This window comes from Coregonus lavaretus (genome assembly GCF_964263955.1).
Source record: "Coregonus lavaretus genome assembly, contig: SUPER_35_unloc_2, whole genome shotgun sequence".
Lineage (NCBI taxonomy): Eukaryota > Metazoa > Chordata > Actinopteri > Salmoniformes > Salmonidae > Coregonus > Coregonus lavaretus.
Window position 1 is genome coordinate 706,291 of NW_028167180.1, and position 23,276 is coordinate 729,566.

General features: G+C 43.5%; 1 protein-coding gene across 1 annotated transcript; it reads right to left on the reverse strand.

The window, feature by feature from the left end:
• Nucleotides 1-12,898: 12,898 nt before the first annotated feature.
• On the reverse strand, nt 12,899-19,945 carry LOC311110253 (GTPase IMAP family member 9-like; the record flags this gene model as incomplete). The annotated part of the gene is made up of 3 exons (XM_084188787.1): nt 19,875-19,945; nt 19,264-19,595; nt 12,899-13,465 (listed from the first exon to the last, which is right to left on the reverse strand). The coding sequence occupies exons 1-3, from the start codon at nt 19,879-19,881 to the stop codon at nt 12,899-12,901; spliced, it is 906 nt and encodes a 301-aa protein (XP_084044913.1). The 5' UTR covers nt 19,882-19,945.
• Between the last annotated feature and the right edge of the window lie 3,331 nt (nt 19,946-23,276).

Below are 23,276 nucleotides of genomic sequence, written 5' to 3' on the forward strand. Positions count from 1 at the left end.
CAAGGCATTCAGTTACTGTTCGATTGAACGTTAGAATGCGCAAAACGAGTGAGGTGGAAAGAGAATGGCAAGATAACAGGCGGGCCACAAAAAGGTAAATAACAGCGCAGCACAACAGTGGTGTGCACAACGGCATCTCAGAACGCACAACCCGTCGGTCCTTGTCATGGATGGGCTATTGCAGCAGACGACCACACCGGGTTCCACTCCTATCAGCTAAAAACAAGAAGCGGCTCCAGTGGGCATGCGATCACCAACACTGGACAATTGAGTGGAACAACATTGCCTGGTCTGACGAATCCTGGTTCCTGTTGCGTCATGCTGATGGCAGAATCAGGATTTGGCATAAGCAGCATGAGTCCATGGCCCCATCCTGCCTGGTGTCAATGGTACAGCCTAGTGTAATGGTGTGGATAATGTATTCCTGGCACACGTTATGTCCCTTGATACCAATTGAGCAATGTTTGAACGCCACACCTTGTAGAATCCATGCCCCGAATAATTCAGTTTGTTCTGGAGGCAAAGAGGGGTGTGACCCGGTACTAGATGGGTGTACCTAATAAACATAACGTTTTATAGAATAGAGGTCAAGGGGTCAGTATTTACAGACCAAAAGAATGACAGGATAGAAATATACAATACATGATTTATTTTACATAGAACTAATTAAAAAGGTATTGAATTAGTTCTAACAGTTTGCAAGGAAAGGTAATGTCTCTGATTCTCCAGCTAGCCAATAGCTGAATGGCTTTGAAAATGGAGATGGACGCTATCAAATTGTAGTTTCACTCAATACTAAAATGCCAGAGAAGTGCCACAAATCATGAAATTCTAAATATGTCCAAAATAATCAGAATAGGGCTGCCTGTGTAAATGTATTTAGATCTTCTTCAATTACAACCTGTTACTTTCTCTACTCTGCTCTTTAAGGAACTATATCAACTCAGCAAAAAAAGAAACGTCCTCTCACTGTCAACTGCGTTTATTTTCAGCAAACTCAACATGTGTAAATATTTGTATGAGCATAACAAGATTCAACAACTGAGACATAAACTGAACAAGTTCCACAGACATGTGACTAACATAAATGGAATAATGTGTCCCTGAACAAAGGTGGGGTCAAAATCAAAAGTAACAGTCAGTATCTGGTGTGGCCACCAGCTGCATTAAGTACTGCAGTGCATCTCCTCCTCATGGACTGCACCAGATGTGCCAGTTCTTACTGTGAGATGTTACCCCACTCTTCCACCAAGGCACCTGCAAGTTCCCGGACATTTCTGGGGGGAATGGCCCTAGCCCTCACCCTCCGATCCAACTGGTCCCAGACGTGCTCAATGGGATTGAGATCCGGGCTCTTCGTTGGCCATGGCAGAACACGGACATTCCTGTCTTGCAGGAAGTCACGCACAGAACGTGCAGTATGGCTGATGGCATTGTCATGCTGGAGGGGCATGTCAGGATGAGCCTGCAGGAAGGGTACCATATGAGGTAGGAGGATGTCTTCCCTGTAACGCACAGCGTTGAGATTGCCTGCAATGACCCTCCACCTCCAAATCGATCCCGCTCCAGTGTACAGGCCTCGGTGTAACACTCATTCCTTCTACGATAAACGCGAATCCGACCATCACCCCAGTGAGACAAAACCGCGACTCGTCAGTGAAGAGCACTTTTTGCCAGTCCTGTCTGGTCCAGCGACGGTGGGTTTGTGCCCATTGGCGATGTTGTTGCCGGTGATGTCTGGTGACGACCTGCCTTACAACAGGCCTACAAGCCCTCAGTCCAGCCTCTCTCAGCCTATTGCGGACAGTCTGAGCACTGATGGAGGAATTATGCATTCCTGGTGTAACTCGGGCAGTTGTTGTTGCCATCCTGTACCTGTCCCGCAGGTGTGATGTTCGGATGTACCGATCCTGTGCAGGTGTTGTTACACGTGGTCTGCCACTGCAAGGACAATCAGCTGTCCATCCTGTCTCCCTGTAGCGCTGTCTTAGGCGTCTCATAATATCTGCAGTCCTCATGCCTCCTTGCAGCATGCCTAAGGCACATTCACGCAGATGAGCAGGGACCCTGGGCATCTTTCTTTTGGTGTTTTTCAGAGGCAGTAGAAAGGCCTCTTTATTGTCCTAAGTTTTCATAACTGTGACCTTAATTGCCTACCATCTGTAAGCTGTTAGTGTCTTAACGACCGTTCCACAGGTGTATGTTCATTAATTGTTTATGGGTCATTGAACAAGCATGGGAAACAGTGTTTAAACCCTTTACAATGAAGATCTTTGAAGTTATTTGGATTTTTATGAATTATCTTTGAAAGACAGGGTCCTGAAAAGGGGACGTTTCTTTTTTTGCTGAGTTTATTTTTATATTTTTTATAGGCACTGTATATATATATATATATCAGTGCCTAAAAAAAAAAAGTCTACACCCCCTTTAACTTTTTTCACATTTTGTTTTGTTACCAAGTGGGATTGAAATGTATTTAATTGTAATATTTTTGTAATTGATCTACACAAAATACTTCATTCATGTCAATGTTAAAAGAAATTCTACACATTAACAAATAAATAGAAATTCAATAACTGAAATATAGCAATTGCATATGTTTTTACTCTATTAGTTCAGAAGTAAAATGTGGCTGAACAAATAAGTTATAATAAGTTATATGGACTCACTCTGTGTGAAATAATAAGAGTTGACATGATTTTTGAATAACTACCCCTTCCTCTGTCCCCCATACATACTAAGGACTAAGGTCCCTCAGTCAAATATTGAACAAGGTGCACCTGTGTAATGATCATGCTTTTTAATCAGCTTCTTGATATTCCCAGTGGTGTAAAGTGCTTACGTAACAAAAGTAGTTTTTTGGGGTCTCTGTACTTTACTTTACTATTTATATTTTTGCCAACTTTTACTTCACTAAATTCCTAAAGAAAATAATGTACTTTTTACTCCATACATTTTCCCTCACACCCAAAAGTATTTGTTACATTTTGACAGGAAAATGGTCCAATTCACACACTTATCAAGAGAACATCCATGGTCATCTACTGCCTCTGATCTGGCGGACTCACTAGACACAAATGCTTCTTTGAAAATTATGGCTGAGTGTTGGATTGTGCCCCTGGCTATCCGCCAATAAAGAAAAACAAGAACGTTGTGCCGTCTGGTTTGCTTAATATATGGAATTTGAAATGGTTTATATTTTTACTTTTATTTTTGATACTTAAGTACATATAAGTGTTCAGGGTCCCGTTGCCCTGGCGCATGGTGACACGGACGATGCCCATCCTGTTGACACCACAGCGGTCAGGTTGGCAGAGAGCTGCCAGTAGAAAGAGCTGCAGGCTACCAGGCAGTCGGAAGAGACCACTGAGGTATAATAAGAACTGCAGACTGCATCCAAGATGTCCGCCCGTTGTTTACAAGGTATTCTACTTACAGTTGAAGTCGGAAGTTTACAGACTATTAGGATGGAGTCATTAAAACTCGTTTTTCAACCACTCCACAAATTTCTTGTTAACAAACTATAGTTTCGGCAAGTAGGTTAGGACATCTACTTTGTGCATAACACAAGTAATTTTTCCAACAATTGTTTACAGACAGATTATTTCACTTATAATTCACTGTATCACAATTCCAGTAGGTCAGATGTTTACATACACTAAGTTGACTGTGCCTTTAAACAGCTTGGAAAATTCCAGAAAATAATGTCATGGCTTTAGAAGCTTCTGATAGGCTAATTGACATAATTTGATTCAATTGGAGGTGTACCTGTGGATGTATTTCAAGGCCTACCTTCAAACTCAGTACCTCTTTGCTTCATGGGAAAATCAAAAGAAATCAGCCAAGACCTCAGAAAAACAATTGTAGACCTCCACAAGTCTGGTTCATCCTTGGGAGCAGTTTCCAAACGCCTGAAGGTACTACGTTCATCTGTACAAGCAATACTACGCAAGTATAAACACCATGGGACCACGCAGCCATCATACCGCTCAGGAAGGAGACGCGTACTTTGGTGCGAGAAGTGCAAATCAATCCCAGAACAATAGCAAAGGACCTTGTGAAGATGCTGGAGGAAACAGGTACAAAAGTATTTATATCCACAGTAAAACGAGTCCTATATCGACATAACCTGAAAGGCCGCTCAACAAGGAAGAAGCCACTGCTCCAAAACCGCCATAAAAAGCCAGACTACGGTTTGCAACTGCACATGGGACAAAGATCGTACTTTTTGGAGAAATGTCCTCTGGTCTGATGAAACAAAAATAGAACTGTTTGGTCATAATGACCATTGTTATGTTTGGAGGAAAAAGGGGGTCGCTTGCAAGCTGAAGAATACCATCCCAACCGTGAAGCACGGAGTTGGCAGCATCATGCTGTGGGGGTGCTTTGCTGCAGGAGGGACTGGTGCACCTCACAAAATAGATGGCATCATGAGGAAAGAAAATTATGTGGATATATTGAAGCAACATCTCAAGAAATCAGTCAGGAAGTTAAAGCTTGGTCGCAAATGGGTCTTCCAAATGGACAATGACCCCAAGCATACTTCCAAAGTGGTGGCAAAATGGCTTAAGGACAACAAAGTCAAGGTATTGGAGTGGCCATCACAAAGCCCTGACCTCAATCCTATAGAACATTTGTGGGCAGAACTGAAAAAGCGTGTGCGAGCAAGGAGGCCTACAAACCTGACTCAGTTACACCAGCTCTGTCAGGAGGAATGGGCCAAAATTCACCCAACTTATTGTGGAAAGCTTGTGGAAGGCTACCCGAAACGTTTGACCCAAGTTAAACAATTTAAAGGCAATGCTACCAAATACTAATTGAGTGTATGTAAACTTCTGACCCACTGGGAATGTGATGAAAGAAAGAAAAGCTGAAATAAATCATTCTCTCTACTATTATTCTGACATTTCACATTCTTAAAATAAAGTGGTGATCCTAACTGACCTAAGACAGGGAATTTTTACTAGGATTAAATGTCAGGAATTGTGAAAAACTGAGTTTAAATGTATTTGGCTAAGGTGTATGTAAACTTCCGACTTCAACTATACTTTCGCATACGCTGATTCATGGACCATCTACATCCGGGTTGCTCTATAAACAATCTCAAGTTGTCTTTCCTATCAACTCCTATCTCCTCTCCTCCTATCTCCTCTCCTTCTTCTCAATCCTACAGAGTACCACAGTATGTATCAAAATACACATAAACCTTAGCGGTCAAACAGGGACATTTTTCCAATAATTTTTCCAAAATGAATTCCATAGGAGATTGTAGAAAAACTTGAAATCAGGGCTTTGTTTCGTGTAGGCTTACCCTGGAGTGAAGTTTTGATAACCATGTAAATCTCTCTAGGACAAAGTGACTTTTATCAATATATTCACCTGTTTTTACCCCCGAAAAATGTAATGCTAATTATCTGCTAATGTGCCTATCATAAAGAACTACAAATGCCATGATGATCTGGACGAGACTGCCGAGTCGAGGCAAATATAGGAATATCTGGATTAACTATCTAATGAAATCAAAAGAAATCACATTTTATTTGTCACATGAGCCGAATTCAACAGGTGTAGACCTTACCTTGAAATGCTTACTTACAAGCCCTTAACCAAAAATGCAGTTCAAGAAAGAGTTTGTGGTTTGCGGTGGTCTGCGGTTGTGAGGCCGGTCGGACGTACTGCCAACTTCTCAAAAAAGACGTTAGTAGCGGCTTATGATAGAGAAATTAACATTAAATTATCTGCCAACAGCTCTGGTGGACATTCCTGCAGTCAGCTTGCCAATTGCACGCTCCCTCAAAACTTGAGACATCTGTAGCATTGTGTTGTGAGACTAAACTGCGAATTTTAGAATGGCCTTTTAGTGTGCCCAGCACAAGGTGCACCTGTGTAAGGATTGTGAGGGAACATTGTATTTTCTGAAGAGATAGCCTTGAATTGTACACAGCATCTCCTCTCACTCTATCTTGGTTCATGCAGGTGACTATGACCTCCTCCTCAGACCAATTGGCAGTACGCACAGAACATTACTCTGGGTCCAAAAGGAGTATCTCAGTTTCAAGGTCCCAGCTTTGAGAGAAGAAGCCTCATCAGTCACATGCAGAAACTAACATTAATAATGAATAATGTAAATCATGCTTATACACAATTACTTGTTTGTGTAGCAGTATATAATGACTGAAAGGGAACGCCCTTTTCAGAGTTTTCATCAAGCTGGGATTGAGTTTGTGAACCTCTCCGGCCGTGATAATAAATATTGTTATTCTGGCAAAGGAGACATTTTTATTTGTATTTGTATTTATTATGGATCCCCATTAGCTGCTGCCAAGGCAGCAGCTACTCTTCCTGGGGTCCAGCAAAATTAAGGCAGTTCATACAATTTTAAAAACATTACAATACATTCATAACACACTGTGTGCCCTCAGGCCCCTACTCCAGCACTATCACATATCTACAGTACAGAAATCCATAGAAATGCTCACTAACAGGGATGTAAACCCATTTGTGCACAACATTTGAGAGAAATTAGCTTTTTGTGCGTATGTAACATTTCGTGGATCTTTTATTTCAGCTCATGAAACATGGGACCAACACTTTACATGTTGCGTTTATATTTTTGTTCAGTGTACTTCCATATACACTGAGTACACAAAACATGAACATGTTTCCATGACATTCCATGACATAGATTGACCAGGTGAATCCAGGTGGAAGCTATGATCCCTTATTGATGTCAATTGTTAAATCTACTTCAATCAGTGTAGATAAAGGGGAGGAGAGAGGTTAAATAAGGATTTTAAAGCCTTGAGACAATTGAAACATGGATTGTGTATGTGTGCCATTCAGAGGGTGAATGTGCAAGACAAAATGTTTAAGTGCCTTTGCAAGGGGTATGGTAGTAGGTGCCAGGCAAACTGGCTTGTTTCAAGAACTGCAACGCTAGTGTGTTTTTCATGCTCAACAGTTTCCAGTGTGTATCAAGAATGGTCCACCACCCAAAGGACATCCATCCAACTAGACACAACTGTGGGAAGAACTGGAGTCAACATGGGCCAACATCCCCGTGGAACGCTTTCGACACCTTGTAGAGTCCATGCCCCGACGAATTGAGACTGTTCTGAGGGCAAACGTGGGTGCAACTCAATATTAGGAAGTTGTTCATAATGTTTTGTACACTCAGTGTATTACAGTTCAAAGACCTGAAATACTAACCAGACAATGACAAGGATGTAAATGATGCTTGTGTTGCTAGCGGTGTTGCTAGCTGAGATGCTAGCTGCATAATACTTGCTTACAAAGACTAAAACAACTTGTCTGAATAAGTATGAACAGTCCTTTGAATACTGTATGATGAATTTATTTGGTTACAGTACATACAAATCTACATGAATAAGCCATTACAAATGCTGATAGATGTTTATGCTCATTTATTGTTGATATGATACTTATAACTAGGTTTTAATGGTTTTAATGCATTTACATGTTTAGAAATAATGTTTAGAAATAATGCAATACTCACTTAATATAAATTATTTTCTATGATTACATATGTGTATAGAATACTATATTTGTAATGAAATACTAGAATACATTCGTCCTGTTATTATTAATAGATCATGATGAGACCAAAAAGAGTTTGTTAATAATATATATTTTTAGATATATATTATTTTATTAGTATTATTTCCTTGTTTCAGGTAAACAAATTGTACATATATTTGAATTCCAAAATGAAACAAGTGAACATAAAACATAACACCAAAACAAAAACAAAAACAAAAAAATACTTTAGGAATTATACCTTTCAGTTCTCTGCTCTTAATCGTTCATTACTTAAAACATTTCATTTAAATTAACATGAATTGTATTAATTAATTGTATAAAATACATAAAAAATGTCTTACATGCCTTTATTAAATTGTCTGTTGCAAAATGTTTGGCTGTAGTGTGTAAAATGTGACAACAATATGAACTATGTAACATTTTAAAATGTTATTCAAATGATGTGGTTAACCCTCTAGTCTATTGCCAGTCTAAAGTTTGTACCTGCACAATACAGTAATTGAGTACATTGAGAAATCAAGTGCTTTGTGATAATGTTTATATTTTAAGATTTTTGCATATTGCATATGGCTCTCTTACAAAGCCTGCAGAAAACAACTTGTTTGGTTAAATATGTAGAGTCCGTTGACAAAACGTTGATGAATTAACCATTATAAATGCAAATCGATGTTACTTTAATTCTTTAATATGAATTCTTTAAAATTGTAATGCTTATAATGCACACAAATGTTTGCAAATAATCAAATACTCATTTGTTAATAATATGTACACTTTTACAGAGATGTTTTCTTTCTTCATTAAAGTTGTAACAATAACCATAATTTCTATGAAAGTACTGCATTTAGTTTTTTGCTAAATAAAATATATGACGCACTGGCTTCCTGTAATTTTTTTGTTGATTGTGAGCTAGATAATTTACTTACTGTGTGTTCGGTTTGCACAAAAAGGCCACTGTGCACTAGAAATTATAAAAGGTATAGCGTAAAGTGTTTTAAAATGAAATCAATGTGAATTAAACATATATTCATGTTTGATATTTTTAAAAGGGGGAAAGCGCAAAAAAAAACATATTTTAAAAGCATTAAGTAGCCTATGTTTTATTCACCACTGTCAGATTAATCCACAAGGCAAAACTGAAACCGTCAAACCATTAGATATATGAAGACATATGGAAGTGTGGTTATTATATAGAGTACTTTCATCATTCAGTCCTGTTTGGAGATGGAAGTGTGTTTCAGTGTACATGTGCTTCAGATGTAGTGTGTGTAACATGTCTCTATGATCAGAACTCCTGTAAAACTGCAGACATTGATGCTTGGACTGACTGCCCCTGGTATTGTTGTATCAGGTTCCTACCACAGTGACAGTATAATCATCTATAGCCAACTACATGCATATCACCAGTATAATCTCATATCCTCTGCTGTTAACAACTGTGCTGGTGAAACTCACACAACAGCCACCAATAATATTCACACTGATTCTTCATCAGATTGGTATGTTTATATTGATATAAGATTACATATATATTTTTAAACAAATTCACAAAATCTCCCCCTCAAAACTACAATTTCACCAAATCCACCAGTATTGCATTGGTCCATTATTGAATGATACAGTATGTCTTGCTTTTTAAATTACATTTTGCATCTTTCTGGTAAAACCCAACACCCATTCTCTAAAACAAGAGAGAATGCTCTTAAGACTCTTCATATTCCAAAAGAAAGTCAACCAGATGTGTATAATTGCAGCATTCATTTGATTTGACCCTCTCATATGAGGGAAATGTTAGTATTTTCCAACCATCCTCTATCCCCTCATTTGTTCATGCCATATAGAATTACTACTGTTGTTGCTGCATCATACAGTCATTCCTTCCAAGTTCTGGTTGGCTTCACCATTTCCCAAAATGTCTCATCTGTCACTGGCTAACATTGTCCCTCTAGGGAGGGGAAATGTTCACCTTGTAAATGATTACTGTCATCAGTCACCTGTCTTGTGCTTGTCTCCACCCCCCTCCAGGAGTCTCCCATCTCCCCTCATTATCCCCTGTGTATTTATACCTGTGTTTTCTGTTTGTCTTGTCAAGTCCTACCAGCGTGTTTCCTGTGCTCTAGTTTCTGTTTCTTAGTCTTCCCATTTCTGATCCTTCTGTCTGTCCTGATCCTGGCCGCCGTCCTGTACATTTTACATTTTAATCGAATTACTCTTATCCAGAGTGACTTACATGAGCAATTAGGCTTAAGTGCTTTGCTTAAGGGCACATCAACAGATTTTTCACCTAGTCGGCTCAGGGATTAGAACCAGCGACCTTTCCGTTACTGGCACAACGCGCTTACCCACTAAGCTACCTGCCTGAGTCTGATTTGGATTACGACCCTTTGCCTGCCTTGACTTAACTTTTGCCTGCCCCTTTGAACTTTAATAAACTCTGAGACTCATACTATCTGCCTCCTGTGTCTAGATCTGGGTTTTAGCCTGAGCCTTAATAGAATGGTTGTGTCTGAAATGACACCCTATAACCTATAAAGTGCACTACTTCTGACCAGAGCCATATGGGTAGGGCCCTGCTGTTTGGAGAGGCAATGGAGGCACTGCTTTTACTGGTATTTCCAGCAATATCCACCAGTGTTGCTGCAGGTAAGAAATGTTCTGTAATTGACATAAGCTGTCTCCTATCAATCAATCAATGTCTGGTTGTGTGTGTTTGGTGGTGGTGGTGTGGGGAATCACCTGAGCCATGGCTATTTTGTTAATGTTGATCATGTCGGTCAGGATCTTGTTGCCTGTTTACAGCAATCAGTGGATTATTGGTTAATTGACCAATTTCTAATTCCAAATGTGTGTGAACACAAACTATATTCTACTAATATAATAATAATAATAATAATAATAATAATAATAATAATAATAATATAATAATAATAATATAATAATAATAATAATAAGTGCAGCTTAAGTCACATGATTTCACATATCACCATAGAAGGCCCACAGTTGCTATCTTTGGGAGGTGGCAAAAAAAACTACTACTGAAAGCACAGAGACATGAAGCTGGAATAACTGTTTATACACCATACCCCCTCCTCTTCGGCAGAAATGTTACCTCCCCTTTAGGTCTATCCTTTCTGTTACCCTGCCATCTCTTTGGTTGCATTCCAAACACTTCAAAGACTCTCCCTCAAATTAAATGGACACTTCTGATGACGTATCATGACGTCTGACGAGTATACACTTGCAAGGGGCGAGGGAGGAAGGAATGATTTTTAAATAGACCGCCCTTGCCTGGAAATTCGTCACTCGTTCATCCCACATTGTGTTTTCAGCCAACGGCTTGTGGGTGTTTATATATTAACTATATCATTATTAATATATGCCTACTGTATGATAGCTAGCAAATTACTTAGCTAACTAACGTTAGCCTGCCTAGCTGGAACTTCTGAAGAAGGAAAATGTTTTATTTCTACAATTTCCTAAAGCTAACCAAACACAAACATCATTACTTTTACGAGACGTGTTTGTGCCATCATGTGCATTAGTAGCAACATTTCTGACTTATTTACATTTGTAAATGTTGACTTCTCCATATTGACGTTGAGGTTTTAAGTTTCCGCTGACTTTTCTTAGCGAATTGAATTAGGTGGCGTTTCAGGCCCCAAAGTGAACATAATTGTACACTCGCAAAATCGATCAAAAACTAGGGCTGAGGGGCTTACGTTGCGAACTTCCCTTGTTTGGCTAATCATTTGGACCGACGTCCAAGATGGTGACGGCGATTCCACCAAGGGCATAAGGCGAGGGTAAGTGTACGAGGGTGTGTCTTTTATGAGTTTGAAACGCAGCCTTTGAGTGTGTAGCAGCCTAAGTCACATGATTTCATAGAAAATGGGTCTTTGCATTAGAACTGCCTGCCCTCTAGACACTTTTGTGTTGACTTAAAAAGTGTCCGTAATGCATCAAGTTTATGCAACATGAGGGAATAAATTGATTGTGGTGCATTATTGTGTTGCATAGTGGATAATGAGGCTTTCTTTCAATTATGAGAACCATGGTTCTGTGAAGTCCTAAGAATAACACAATACAGAATTATCACATGGATGAAGTAATTAATTACAGTATGTCCCTTAGGGAAATTTGCTTGACAAATGCTTGATGGCTGTAATGTGTCCCTTGTGAATGTTAATAAAACATCTAAGTAATACTTTATTTGTGAGTTCCTCCCATCTTTTTCAGGAGTCGGTTACTCCTGATAGAATGTAACTCAATACAACCACCTTTTCCAGTGATCACTAAAACATAATAACAAAAACAGCTAAATATTTGTTCAATAAACCCCCCAAGTATCGTTCTTAATGTAGGCTACAATGACAGCAGAATATTTGTATTTATTAACTTTATTTGAACAGGGACAATGTACGACAAAACATATGTCTCAGAAGTGAGAAGTGATAGGTTGCAACAGATTTAGCTAACATCTAATTTACATCTGCAGTCTTCCTGTCAACGTGCCTTGTGGTAACCACAATACTTTCCATCTTTCATATCTCATGACTTGTCTCTACAGTAAGACGACCATATAAATGTCTTTCTCCAAGTGTTCAGTGTAGATAGTCCAGTGGGGTTCTATCCAGCAAAATACGGTCTATTGTCCAATGTTCCTTTTGTATACCTTATATCTCCTCCTGTCTATACCCTGTACTAGTTAGACGTTATTACTGAAATGAAGCAGTTAAGGAGATAGTTCTTATAAAAACAATGGGTTCAAAAACAGGGAGGAATTTTCAGTGGACCTTTATTTTTTAGTGGGATGGTTAAATAGTAAATCTCCATTTAACACGCTTCTGAGGCAGCAATGGGAGCTGTGACTGCAACTGTCAATTAATCTTACATTAGCATATAGCTTTTTAGCCTGACAGGCAGAAATACACTTAACTTTCACCTTTACTCAGGGAAATATACAATTTGCGCTCTCAAATGTGCAGTACCCAGATGTATCTTTATGTTCATGCTGTAAATAGTGATGGCTAAAGTATATGTCCACTAATTTATCCTTTAAATTGTGAGAGGAAATATGAGTTAGGCCTAATGTCTGGTATTCTCTAGCTTGACTGAAGAGCTTGGCTGCCCTGAAGTGTTCCAGTTAAAATGTATTTAGGTCCTTGTCCAGGTTGATTGGAAAGACAAGGTCAACTTTAACTCTCTTATTCTATATCAGTTCTCAATGTTAAGATGGTGTTCCAAATTTTTGGTATAGTCGGTGTATATAGAGGAAGCTTTCAGTATGAAATAATAAAGTCAAACGACTTGTAGAATGTACAGCACTGTTAGCTACGGACTCTCATTGAGTACTGCATACATTTACTGCAGCTCCCACTGTAACTCCCACTGCTGCACCAACTGTTATACCAAGTGGGCCTCCAACTGCTCCAATAGCCGCTCCGATTGTGGCACCTGCCCTCATATTGTTAAAATTCTCAGCTTTCTTTCTAGCTTCTCTTTCCTGTTTTATCTTCAGCTTCTCTTGTTCTTCTCTTGGACACGCTCCTACAAACGTTGCCTTCAGTTCTTCCATCTCTTTGTGTATCTTCTCTCCATTCTCTCTCAGGATCCTGTTCTTCTCCTCTTCAATCGCTCTCTCAACCTCCTGGAACATCTCAGTGGTGTAATGGCTTCCTCCATTCATCTTCACCATCTTGTTTATCTTCTCAAGCAGCTCAGTGACCTGGGAGGGATTCTGATCTTTGTTTTTTAAGACATGATATCCCCCATTACATTTGGCAATGAAACTTTCCAGTTTGGGATTTTCATGCAGGAAGTCTTCAATTGTTCCATCATCAAGAAGGTCTCCATGTGAGAAGACAACCATGGTGTATTTCGATGCTTCATCACCAAATAATTTCTGAATCTGTCATGAGCCTCTCACTCCACCGGGTTACCACCTTATTTTCTTCCACTCTGCTCACCACTCTCTCTACTCAGCCTAACTAGCTCCACCTGTCCCTGCTCTGCTCTGCTCTAATTACTCTGCCAGCTGCGCTGCATTACCCACTACCTCTCCCAGTATTTAAGGCCCTGTCTTTCAGCTCTCCGGTGTCAGATCGTCTGCAAAGCTCACACCCGGAACCTGTTTGCTCGCGCTTCTGGCTCACCCTGGTTTTGTGACCCCGGACCTGCCTGATTTTTGGATACTCGTCTGCCCCAGGAGATCCAGACCTGCTTCTGCCATTACGACTCCTGACTACTCTTCAATCCCGGTAACTCTGACCAGCCTTCTGCCTTGCTACTACGTATTTTGGATTTCCCTTGAACTGTACTGCTGCCTTGTTTCATTCCGCCCTGTTGTGTCTGTGTCTCCCCCCCCCCCAGGACTTCTGGACCACCCACCACCGGCTTCATAGGACGCATCGCTGCCACTGGGGGGGGCACAGACCCAGCACATTGGACGGGATCCCTGTTACCCCTGGAGCCTTCATTCACTCCCTACTTCCCTTTTCCCTTAAGTTTAATAAACTTTCTGGTGTGACGCAATTGTGGTCCTCTGGTCGTCTGTCTGAACCGTGACAGTACGATCTGACCATTATGGACTCAGCGCACACTTTCCCCGACATGGAAACCGATGAGCATGAGCAGCAGTTCCAGCAGCAGCAACAACAACTCGCCATGATCATTCAACTCCTCACCAACCTGACCCCAGCCAGTCTGCCCACCAGCCCTGCCCCCGAGTTACCTGCCCCGGTCATTGCAGCCGCTGCCCCGGAACCCAAGATTGGAAACCCCGAGCGGTTCAACGGCGATTCAACCCAGGTCCGGCCATTCCTGACTAGCTGCCGACTTCAGTTCTCCTTGCAGCCAAGGACCTTCGCCACGGAGGGGGCTAAAGTTGGGTATGCCATCACTCACCTGACGGGCCGAGCTCGACTCTGGGGAACAGCAGAGTTCGAACGTCAAACCCCCGCATGTGCAACCTTCGACCTGTTTGCTGAGGAGATGCTGAAGGTGTTTGACCTGGATTCACCAACCGCAGAGGCGTCTCGTGAACTGTTCAGTATTCGACAAGGCAGACGTACAGTCGCAGACCATTCCATCGACTTCCGAACCCTGGCTAGACGAAGTTCTTGGAATACACCATCGTTGGTGGACGCGTTCTTCCATAGTTTGGCTGACTATATCAAGGACGAGTTGGTCTCCCATGAACTGCCTTCCACTCTTGATGAAGCCATCGCACTAACTGTCAGGATCGACAGAAGGATACAGACCCGTCGTCGTGAGAGGGGGCGCCAAGGTCCACCTACTACCGGCATTCGGAGAGATCCGACTGGGCTCCTGTCATCTACTGCCACTCACCCAGGTCAGCTTGATCAGTCTGAGCCTATGGAGATTGGGCGAGCCTCTCTCACTCCTGCAGAGCGCCAGCGACGCTTCACCTCAAACCTCTGCCTCTATTGTGGAGGTGATGGACATCGTGTGGTAACCTGTCCTTTAAAGGGCCGAAGCTCACCGGGCATAGGGGGAGTCCGGTTGAGTTCAATGACCATCCAGTCCTCCGACCGCAAACCCCTGCTGCAAGTTCACCTCCGCCTCTCTGACTCAACTCACACCCTGGCTGCTCTGGTGGATTCTGGCGCCGAAGCCAACATAATGGACATCAAGCTGGCACGCCAACTGGGACTGGAGAACCTCCGTTTGACACCTCCTATTCCTGCCCGGGCACTGGACGGACACTTACTCGGATCGGTCACTCATGTCACGGCCCCGGTCTCGATGGGTCTGTCCGGAAACCATCAAGAAACTATCCAGTTTCACCTGCTCCCCTCTCCAGGCCAACCCCTCATCCTGGGTTACCCATGGCTCCGCCGGCACAACCCTCAGCTCGACTGGGTGACCGGGGTGATCAGGGAGTGGGGAGAGGACTGCCACCGAACCTGCCTGCTTGCTGCCGCACTACCCCCTCGGCCAGTACCTACTAACTCCGCTCCTGACCTCTCCAATGTCCCAGAATGCTACCATGGTCTCAGAGAGGTGTTTAACAAAGCAAGAGCCACATCTCTGCCCCCTCACCGACCGTACGACTGTGCCATCGACCTCCTCCCTGGAACAGCCCCTCCAAAGGGTCGTCTTTATTCGTTGTCTGCTCCTGAAAGAAAGTCCATGGAGGACTACATCAATGGCTCTCTGTCCGCAGGATTAATCCGTTCATCTTCATCTCCTGCTGGTGCTGGCTTCTTCTTTGTGGGGAAGAAGGACGGATCTCTTCGCCCCTGCATCGACTACAGGGGACTCAACGACATCACAGTGAAAAACCGTTACCCTCTGCCTCTGCTCACCTCTGCTTTTGAGTTGCTCCAGGGAGCCACTGTTTTTACCAAGTTGGATCTCAGAAACGCTTACCACCTAGTGCGGATCCGGGAGGGAGATGAATGGAAAACCGCATTCAATACACCAACAGGCCACTACGAGTATCTGGTTATGCCTTTTGGCCTCACCAATGCTCCTGCTGTGTTCCAGGCTCTAGTGAATGATGTACTGCGGGACATGTTAAACAAGTTTGTCTTCGTTTACCTGGATGACATCTTAATCTACTCCAGAAACCTGTCTGAACACACCCGCCATGTCCAGCAAGTCCTTCATCGTCTTCTGGAGAATTCCCTCTACGCCAAGGCAGAGAAATGTGAGTTTCACGTCAAGACAGTGGCCTTCCTGGGGTACATAGTGGCAGAGGGAAGTATCCAAATGGATCCTGCCAAAGTATCAGCAGTCACTTCATGGCCAGTTCCGGAGAACAGAAAGAAGCTGCAACAGTTTCTGGGGTTTGCTAACTTCTATAGAAAGTTTATCCGGAACTACAGTACCGTTGCTGCCCCTCTCACTGCTCTAACCAGCACCAAGCAACCCTTCACCTGGACCCCAGCAGCCGACAAAGCCTTCAGTACCCTCAAGGTGAGGTTCACCTCCGCTCCCATCCTCCAGATGCCTGATGTGGACCGGCAATTCATTGTGGAGGTGGACGCCTCGGATGTGGGAGTTGGTGCTGTGATTTCTCAGTGGGCTGCGGAGGATAGGAAGCTCCATCCCTGTGCCTTTTTCTCACGTCGGTTGTCCCCCTCTGAGTGCAATTACGACATAGGGAACCGTGAGCTGCTGGCTGTGAAGCTTGCCTTGGAGGAGTGGCGTCACTGGCTGGAGGGGTCCACCATTCCATTTCTCGTTTGGACCGATCATAAGAACTTGGAGTACATCCGCACGGCCAAACGGTTGAACTCCAGGCAGTCCCGCTGGGCCCTGTTCTTCACCAGGTTTAATTTCACTCTGTCATACCGGCCTGGATCACGCAACACCAAGCCAGACGCCCTCTCCCGTCAATTCCAGAAGGATGACACCCCCTCCAAGGACCCTGTGTCGATTCTGCCAAGTCCCTGCATCGTTGCAGCTCTGACCTGGGCTGTTGAGGAACAGGTGCTGGAGGCTCTCCGTAACCAGCCAGGTCCCAGCACTTGCCCAGCTGACCGCCTTTTTGTCCCCGAAGACCTGAGGTCCCAGGTCGTTCAGTGGGGACATGACTCCCGCCTAGCTTGTCACCCTGGCTCCACCCGCACTTACAACCTGCTCGCCCAGAGGTTCTGGTGGCCCTCTCTGAGGAAGGATGTACGGGAATTCGTCCAAGCCTGCCCCATCTGCAACCAACACAAGTCGTCCTGCCAGCCCCCAGCCGGATTGCTGCAGCCCCTGCCTGTGCCCAGACGTCCCTGGTCTCACATCGCCCTTGACTTTGTCACGGGGCTGCCCCCTTCAAGTGGCATGACCGTCATTCTCACCATAGTTGACCGTTTCAGCAAGATGGCACACTTCATTCCCCTCCCCAAGCTCCCAACCGCCAAGGAGACCGCCCAGGTGGTCCTGGAACACGTCTTCCGGATCCACGGACTGCCAAAGGATGTAGTTTCTGACCGTGGTCCACAATTCTCCTCCGCTTTTTGGAAGGAGTTCTGTCACCTGCTGGGAGCCACAGTCAGTCTGACTTCCGGATTCCATCCCCAATCCAATGGGCAGTCAGAGCGGGCTAATCAGGAGCTCGAGAAGGCACTGCGATGCATGACTTCACGCAACCCCCACTCCTGGTCGCAGCAATTGACATGGGTGGAGTACGCACACAATTCTCTGACCTGCTCTGCCATCGGTATGTCCCCTTTCCAATGTGTTTATGGATACCAGCCTCCTCTATTTGCCAGCCAGGAAGAGGAGGTTACTTGCCCATCTGCACTTGCTTTTGCCCGTCGATGTCGCCGCACCTGGTCACAAGCCCGAGCCACACTCCTCAGATCCGTTGCCAGCTACACTACCGGGGCCAACCGTCGGAGAATTCCTGCTCCCACCTACCATGTTGGTCAAAGGGTGTGGTTGTCATCGAAGAACCTGCCACTCAGGGTGGAGTCGCAGAAGCTGGCACCTCGGTTCATTGGCCCATTCCCTATCATAAGAGTGATTAGCCCAACTGCTGTCCGGCTCCAACTGCCTAATTCCCTGAGGGTGCACCCCACTTTCCATGTGTCTAAGATTAAGCCCATCCATGAGAGTCCGCTGGTCCCTGCTGCGCCTTGTCCTCCTCCTCCACGGCTCGTCGATGGTGGTCTGGTTTACACCGTCCGCCGCCTGCTTCGGTCCAGACGGAGGGGTAGGGGTCTCCAGTACCTCATTGACTGGGAGGGCTATGGACCTGAGGAAAGGACCTGGGTGCCAGCTAGTCGGATTGTGGATAGGACTCTCATCACCGCTTTCCACCAACAGCATCCTGATCAACCTGCAATCCGTAGGGGCCGCCCCAGAGGGGTCCCTAACCGTCCTGCCCGCTCGGCTTCCTGTCCTGTGCCTGATCCTGTCTCGGGACCTGTCCCATCTCCCGACCACGGCCCTCCGGCTTCCTCCGAGGATGAGGACGTTCACTCGGACCGTTCGGAGGAGTTCTAGCCCTCCTCCGGCTCCCCTCCTCCCGCCCGGCGTGGTGTTGCTCTTGGGACTTCTGGGGCCGTCCCTTGGGGGGGGGGTTCTGTCATGAGCCTCTCACTCCACCGGGTTACCACCTTATTTTCTTCCACTCTGCTCACCACTCTCTCTACTCAGCCTAACTAGCTCCACCTGTCCCTGCTCTGCTCTGCTCTAATTACTCTGCCAGCTGCGCTGCATTACCCACTACCTCTCCCAGTATTTAAGGCCCTGTCTTTCAGCTCTCCGGTGTCAGATCGTCTGCAAAGCTCACACCCGGAACCTGTTTGCTCGCGCTTCTGGCTCACCCTGGTTTTGTGACCCCGGACCTGCCTGATTTTTGGATACTCGTCTGCCCCAGGAGATCCAGACCTGCTTCTGCCATTACGACTCCTGACTACTCTTCAATCCCGGTAACTCTGACCAGCCTTCTGCCTTGCTACTACGTATTTTGGATTTCCCTTGAACTGTACTGCTGCCTTGTTTCATTCCGCCCTGTTGTGTCTGTGTCTCCCCCCCCCCCAGGACTTCTGGACCACCCACCACCGGCTTCATAGGACGCATCGCTGCCACTGGGGGGGGCACAGACCCAGCACATTGGACGGGATCCCTGTTACCCCTGGAGCCTTCATTCACTCCCTACTTCCCTTTTCCCTTAAGTTTAATAAACTTTCTGGTGTGACGCAATTGTGGTCCTCTGGTCGTCTGTCTGAACCGTGACAGAATCATCTTCACAATTTCCTGCTGCTCTTCAGTGAATCCTCCCAGCTTGAGCACAACCAGGAACACATGGGGACCGGGAGCAGAGAAAAGCAGGCACTGTGAGATCTCTCTCTGTGCTTCCTCCTGAGTTAACTTGGTGTCAAACAAGCCTGGTGTGTCGATAACAGCGACGCTTTGACCTCCCACATTTCCTCTTTTCTTTTTACTTGATGATGTCACAGAAATACAGGACAGTTTGGAATCAAAAGCTTTTCTCCCCAGGATGGCGTTTCCTGTTGCGCTCTTCCCAGATCCAATCCTCCCAACCAGAACAATCCGGACCTCTTTATTTTGTTCTGTTGGAGAAGAAGGAAATGTTGTTACTGAAGAAAGAAGTCTGATGTCTTTTGTTTGGTCATCTTACAGAACAGCTACTGAATATGATCAGTCTCACATTACTTATTAAACATTGATGGTCTATAGAATATTAACTGTAAGCATATTAACAATGACATTATCTATAAATGAAGTTTCAATCATTTTAGGAAAATGTATTAATTTAATAAAACATTATTTTGTGAAAACCCATAACAAAATTCACTAATTTATCTCTGTCTTGGAGACTAAATACTCACCAGTCATGTTTTGGTTTTGGAGTGCTGTCAAGCTTTTCCCAGGTACAGTCTTTCCAACTAGAGCAATCACGGTCTCTGTTGGATGAAAAATAAAATGTTGTTACTGTAGAGAGAAGTGTGATCTTACAGAACAGCTACTAAAGCTACATTTTCAGTCTGGCATTGCTTCTTAGACTAATATTTTTTGTCTATAAAATACAAACTCTAAGCAAATAAACAATAATGTTATCTACAGGTAACTGCCCAAATAAAGGAAACGCCATTGACGGAGCTGTCATTTTCCATTCCTTGCCTACCCACAAAGTTTCCACATTTGGCGAATATTGCAGTAATTAGCCAAATGCAATAGAATCAATATTGTGTGGGACACATACAAAGAAGATAGTCTAAAAGACTCAAGTTTGGGAGATAACCAACTTCCATGTAAGTTCTCTGACTTTCTCAGAAACCCTAATAACAAACCGGAGCTTTTCAACATGTTGACATAGAAGGTGTGTGCCAATGAATCTGAAGATGGAAAAGAGATTTATGCTACAATTGATGAGTCTGTGGTCTCAAGGGGCTCTCTGACATCAGTGATGGAATGAGACCAGGAAGAGGCACACATAAGAGCATGCCTTCATCTTAAAGATGCTCTTCAAAAGCGTGCAAAGACCACTATAATTCCAACAGTGGATACAGACATCACTGTCCTCCTTGCTGGTCTGTTCTTCTATCTTAACAAGGACTATCCAACCATACAGCTGTGGGTTGCTTTTGGTATGGCCTTAGACCACTGCGCCACTCGGGAGACACATATCAGACGCAACATAAACATTCACACGCAAAAAGTTGAATACATTGACCATGCTGTCAATCCAACATGATGTGCAGAGAATACCAGACTTTGATGACAAAGTTTGCCCATAAAAAATGACCGCCACGCCACCTTCCGGTTCAAGTGAGCACAGCAGTGAGTCCAAAAATGTATTGTATACTGCTGCATAAATGATGTAATATGCCAGGGAGATATGTATAATATAGCTAAGAAAGTAATAGTTAGTGTATGTTGTGTAGTAAGCTGTTGGTAGCCCATGTCATACCGTAAGAATTTGGTCCCTCTATCCCACAGAACTTAGCGGATACTGTTCTGACTTGGTGGTGCACATTTAGCCTATAGCCTGTTTTAGGGCAATGGCGTCATCGAATATTGTAATAATATAATATGCCATTTAGCAGACGCTTTTATCCAAAGCGATTTACAGTCATGTGTGCATACATTTTTGTGTTGTTGCACATTGTAAGAGCTTTCATTGTCTGCTTATATGGTCCCATTATTTATCATACGTTTCTGACTTGGTGTACAGGGAGAATACTGTAAGAACGGCCCATGTTCTGAATTATGTCGCTGTTCCTTTCAAAGTGCTGAAAAAATAGGCATATTGACGTCAGTCTTAATTGAAATTACGGCTTGCCTCTCATCTGCTCATCGTTCCCTTATGCCATAGTTTGTACACCTCCATTGTTATATTGGTTATATGGGTCTATGTCGTTAGTATCTAATTCATCATTTTAGGCAATGTTGAAATGTTACATTACATGTTCTTTTTTTTGCTTACTTTGTGTGTTATAATTAGCTCATGTGCTTTTCTCCATGAGGAGGGGATACTATATAATGTTGTTGGGTCTGTAATTACCGGTATGTTTGCCAGTGACAGTCTCTTCCCATTCAAAGATTATTTTTCAACAAAAAGTTCAGTAATAAAAAATGTAATTTCGTTTGATATTGCAAGATTTGTTTTGTTTGCGCAATGCGTCGGTATATTTTCTATAAAAGTGCATCCTCGTGATTGCATTTCCCTTCCTTTTTAGTCCACATAGTTCTAATAAAATAGTTCAAATGCTAGGCTAACCTCTTCTCTCTCTCTCTCTCTCTCTGTATGGTGACTTAAAGAAGAGTCAAGTTAACTAAACATGTTGCGGAATTTATCGGAACTAACATATCTGAATCTGTCTCTGTCCATTTTGAAAGTGCTGAATGAATAGGCCTACCTCGTCGCAGCTCGTTTGCCTGCACTTGCTTAAACTTAGAGCTAAGTGTTAATGGTATAAGAACAAACATTATGAATTTACTGAACATAAATATAATACTGTTGGTGTATGGTTCAAAAGTCAAAACTCATGTCTGCATTCGTTATTATTGAATGAGAATACGGTTCTTAGCCAGTTACACAAATCCACAATGAGTCAGTAGAAACCATATATATTTAAGCAAGTCCGGCATATCAGCTATGATTTTTAAAAAGGCAGTAAATGAGGGCGATTGAATTGTTTCACTGCCAGACCAGGCTCTGCTGATAGCTAGGTGTAGCGGTGGTAAGGATTTACTCCATGGTGCTGAAAGGAAAGCGCCGCTGTCGAGACAGCTTTATGTAGGTCCTAACAGTTTGTGAGCACCGTTTGTCACCGTTAAAGTGCAATTAATGTATTGTTTGGTGTTGTGTAGTGTAGTGACTTTGCTGGCATGCCCCACCAATATGTACATGCTAAAATCGCCACTGCAAAGCTTGCAGAGAACTCCTGATGTGTGGCTGCAAAAGTGAGCCCTGTCTGTTCTCAGAAGTATCGATGCCTGGATGCTGGATTGTCATGCACTCATGGTCGGAGTCTGGCCCGCCCTACCTCCTTAATATCAATTTAAATATTGATAATTTATTTGACTGAGACACGTGGCGACGTAAAGACGCATCAAACTCAGATAAAGCACCTGAGCGAGCAAAACAGCGTCCCTCTGTCTCAGTATGTGTAGCCCATGTATTTGATGCTGTCTGGCCAAAAAGAGCATGGCATGCCATACTCTTTTAGGCCAGACAGCATCAGATACAAGTACATTGGCTATATATAGTAAGACAGAGGGGGCGCTGTTTAGCTGGCTCGAATGCTTTCTCAGGTGAGCCAGATTCAGCCGCTTGCGATTTGACAAAAGTTTACAGTTTACAGTCCACTGTTGGGATGGAATTATTTTTGGACGAACGTGTGAAGGTAACCTACTTTTTGAAGTGATTTGTTTGACAATCAGATGAAAACATCATGACTGGTTGTGTTCATGCCACATTAAAATGTAATAAATATTTACAGTTAAATGATGTCTTTACTATAAAACCTATTTTAAACACATAGGAGGTCCCGTGGAAAAAAGGTGCCCACCTATGGAAATAAAATGCCTGTCCAACTGATTAGTTCTAATTCCGGCCCTGCATGCACTGCATTATGTCATGTTTGTATCTGCTTTATAAGTAGTTGTGGTTTTTCTTCTCCTAGGCCTTGGACACTGGCCTAGGAGAAGACCACTGTCCATGGTGCTTAAATTGCAACATGCCTATCAAATCTATGATAGGCTTTCGGTGGTGCCAGGGCTTAGCT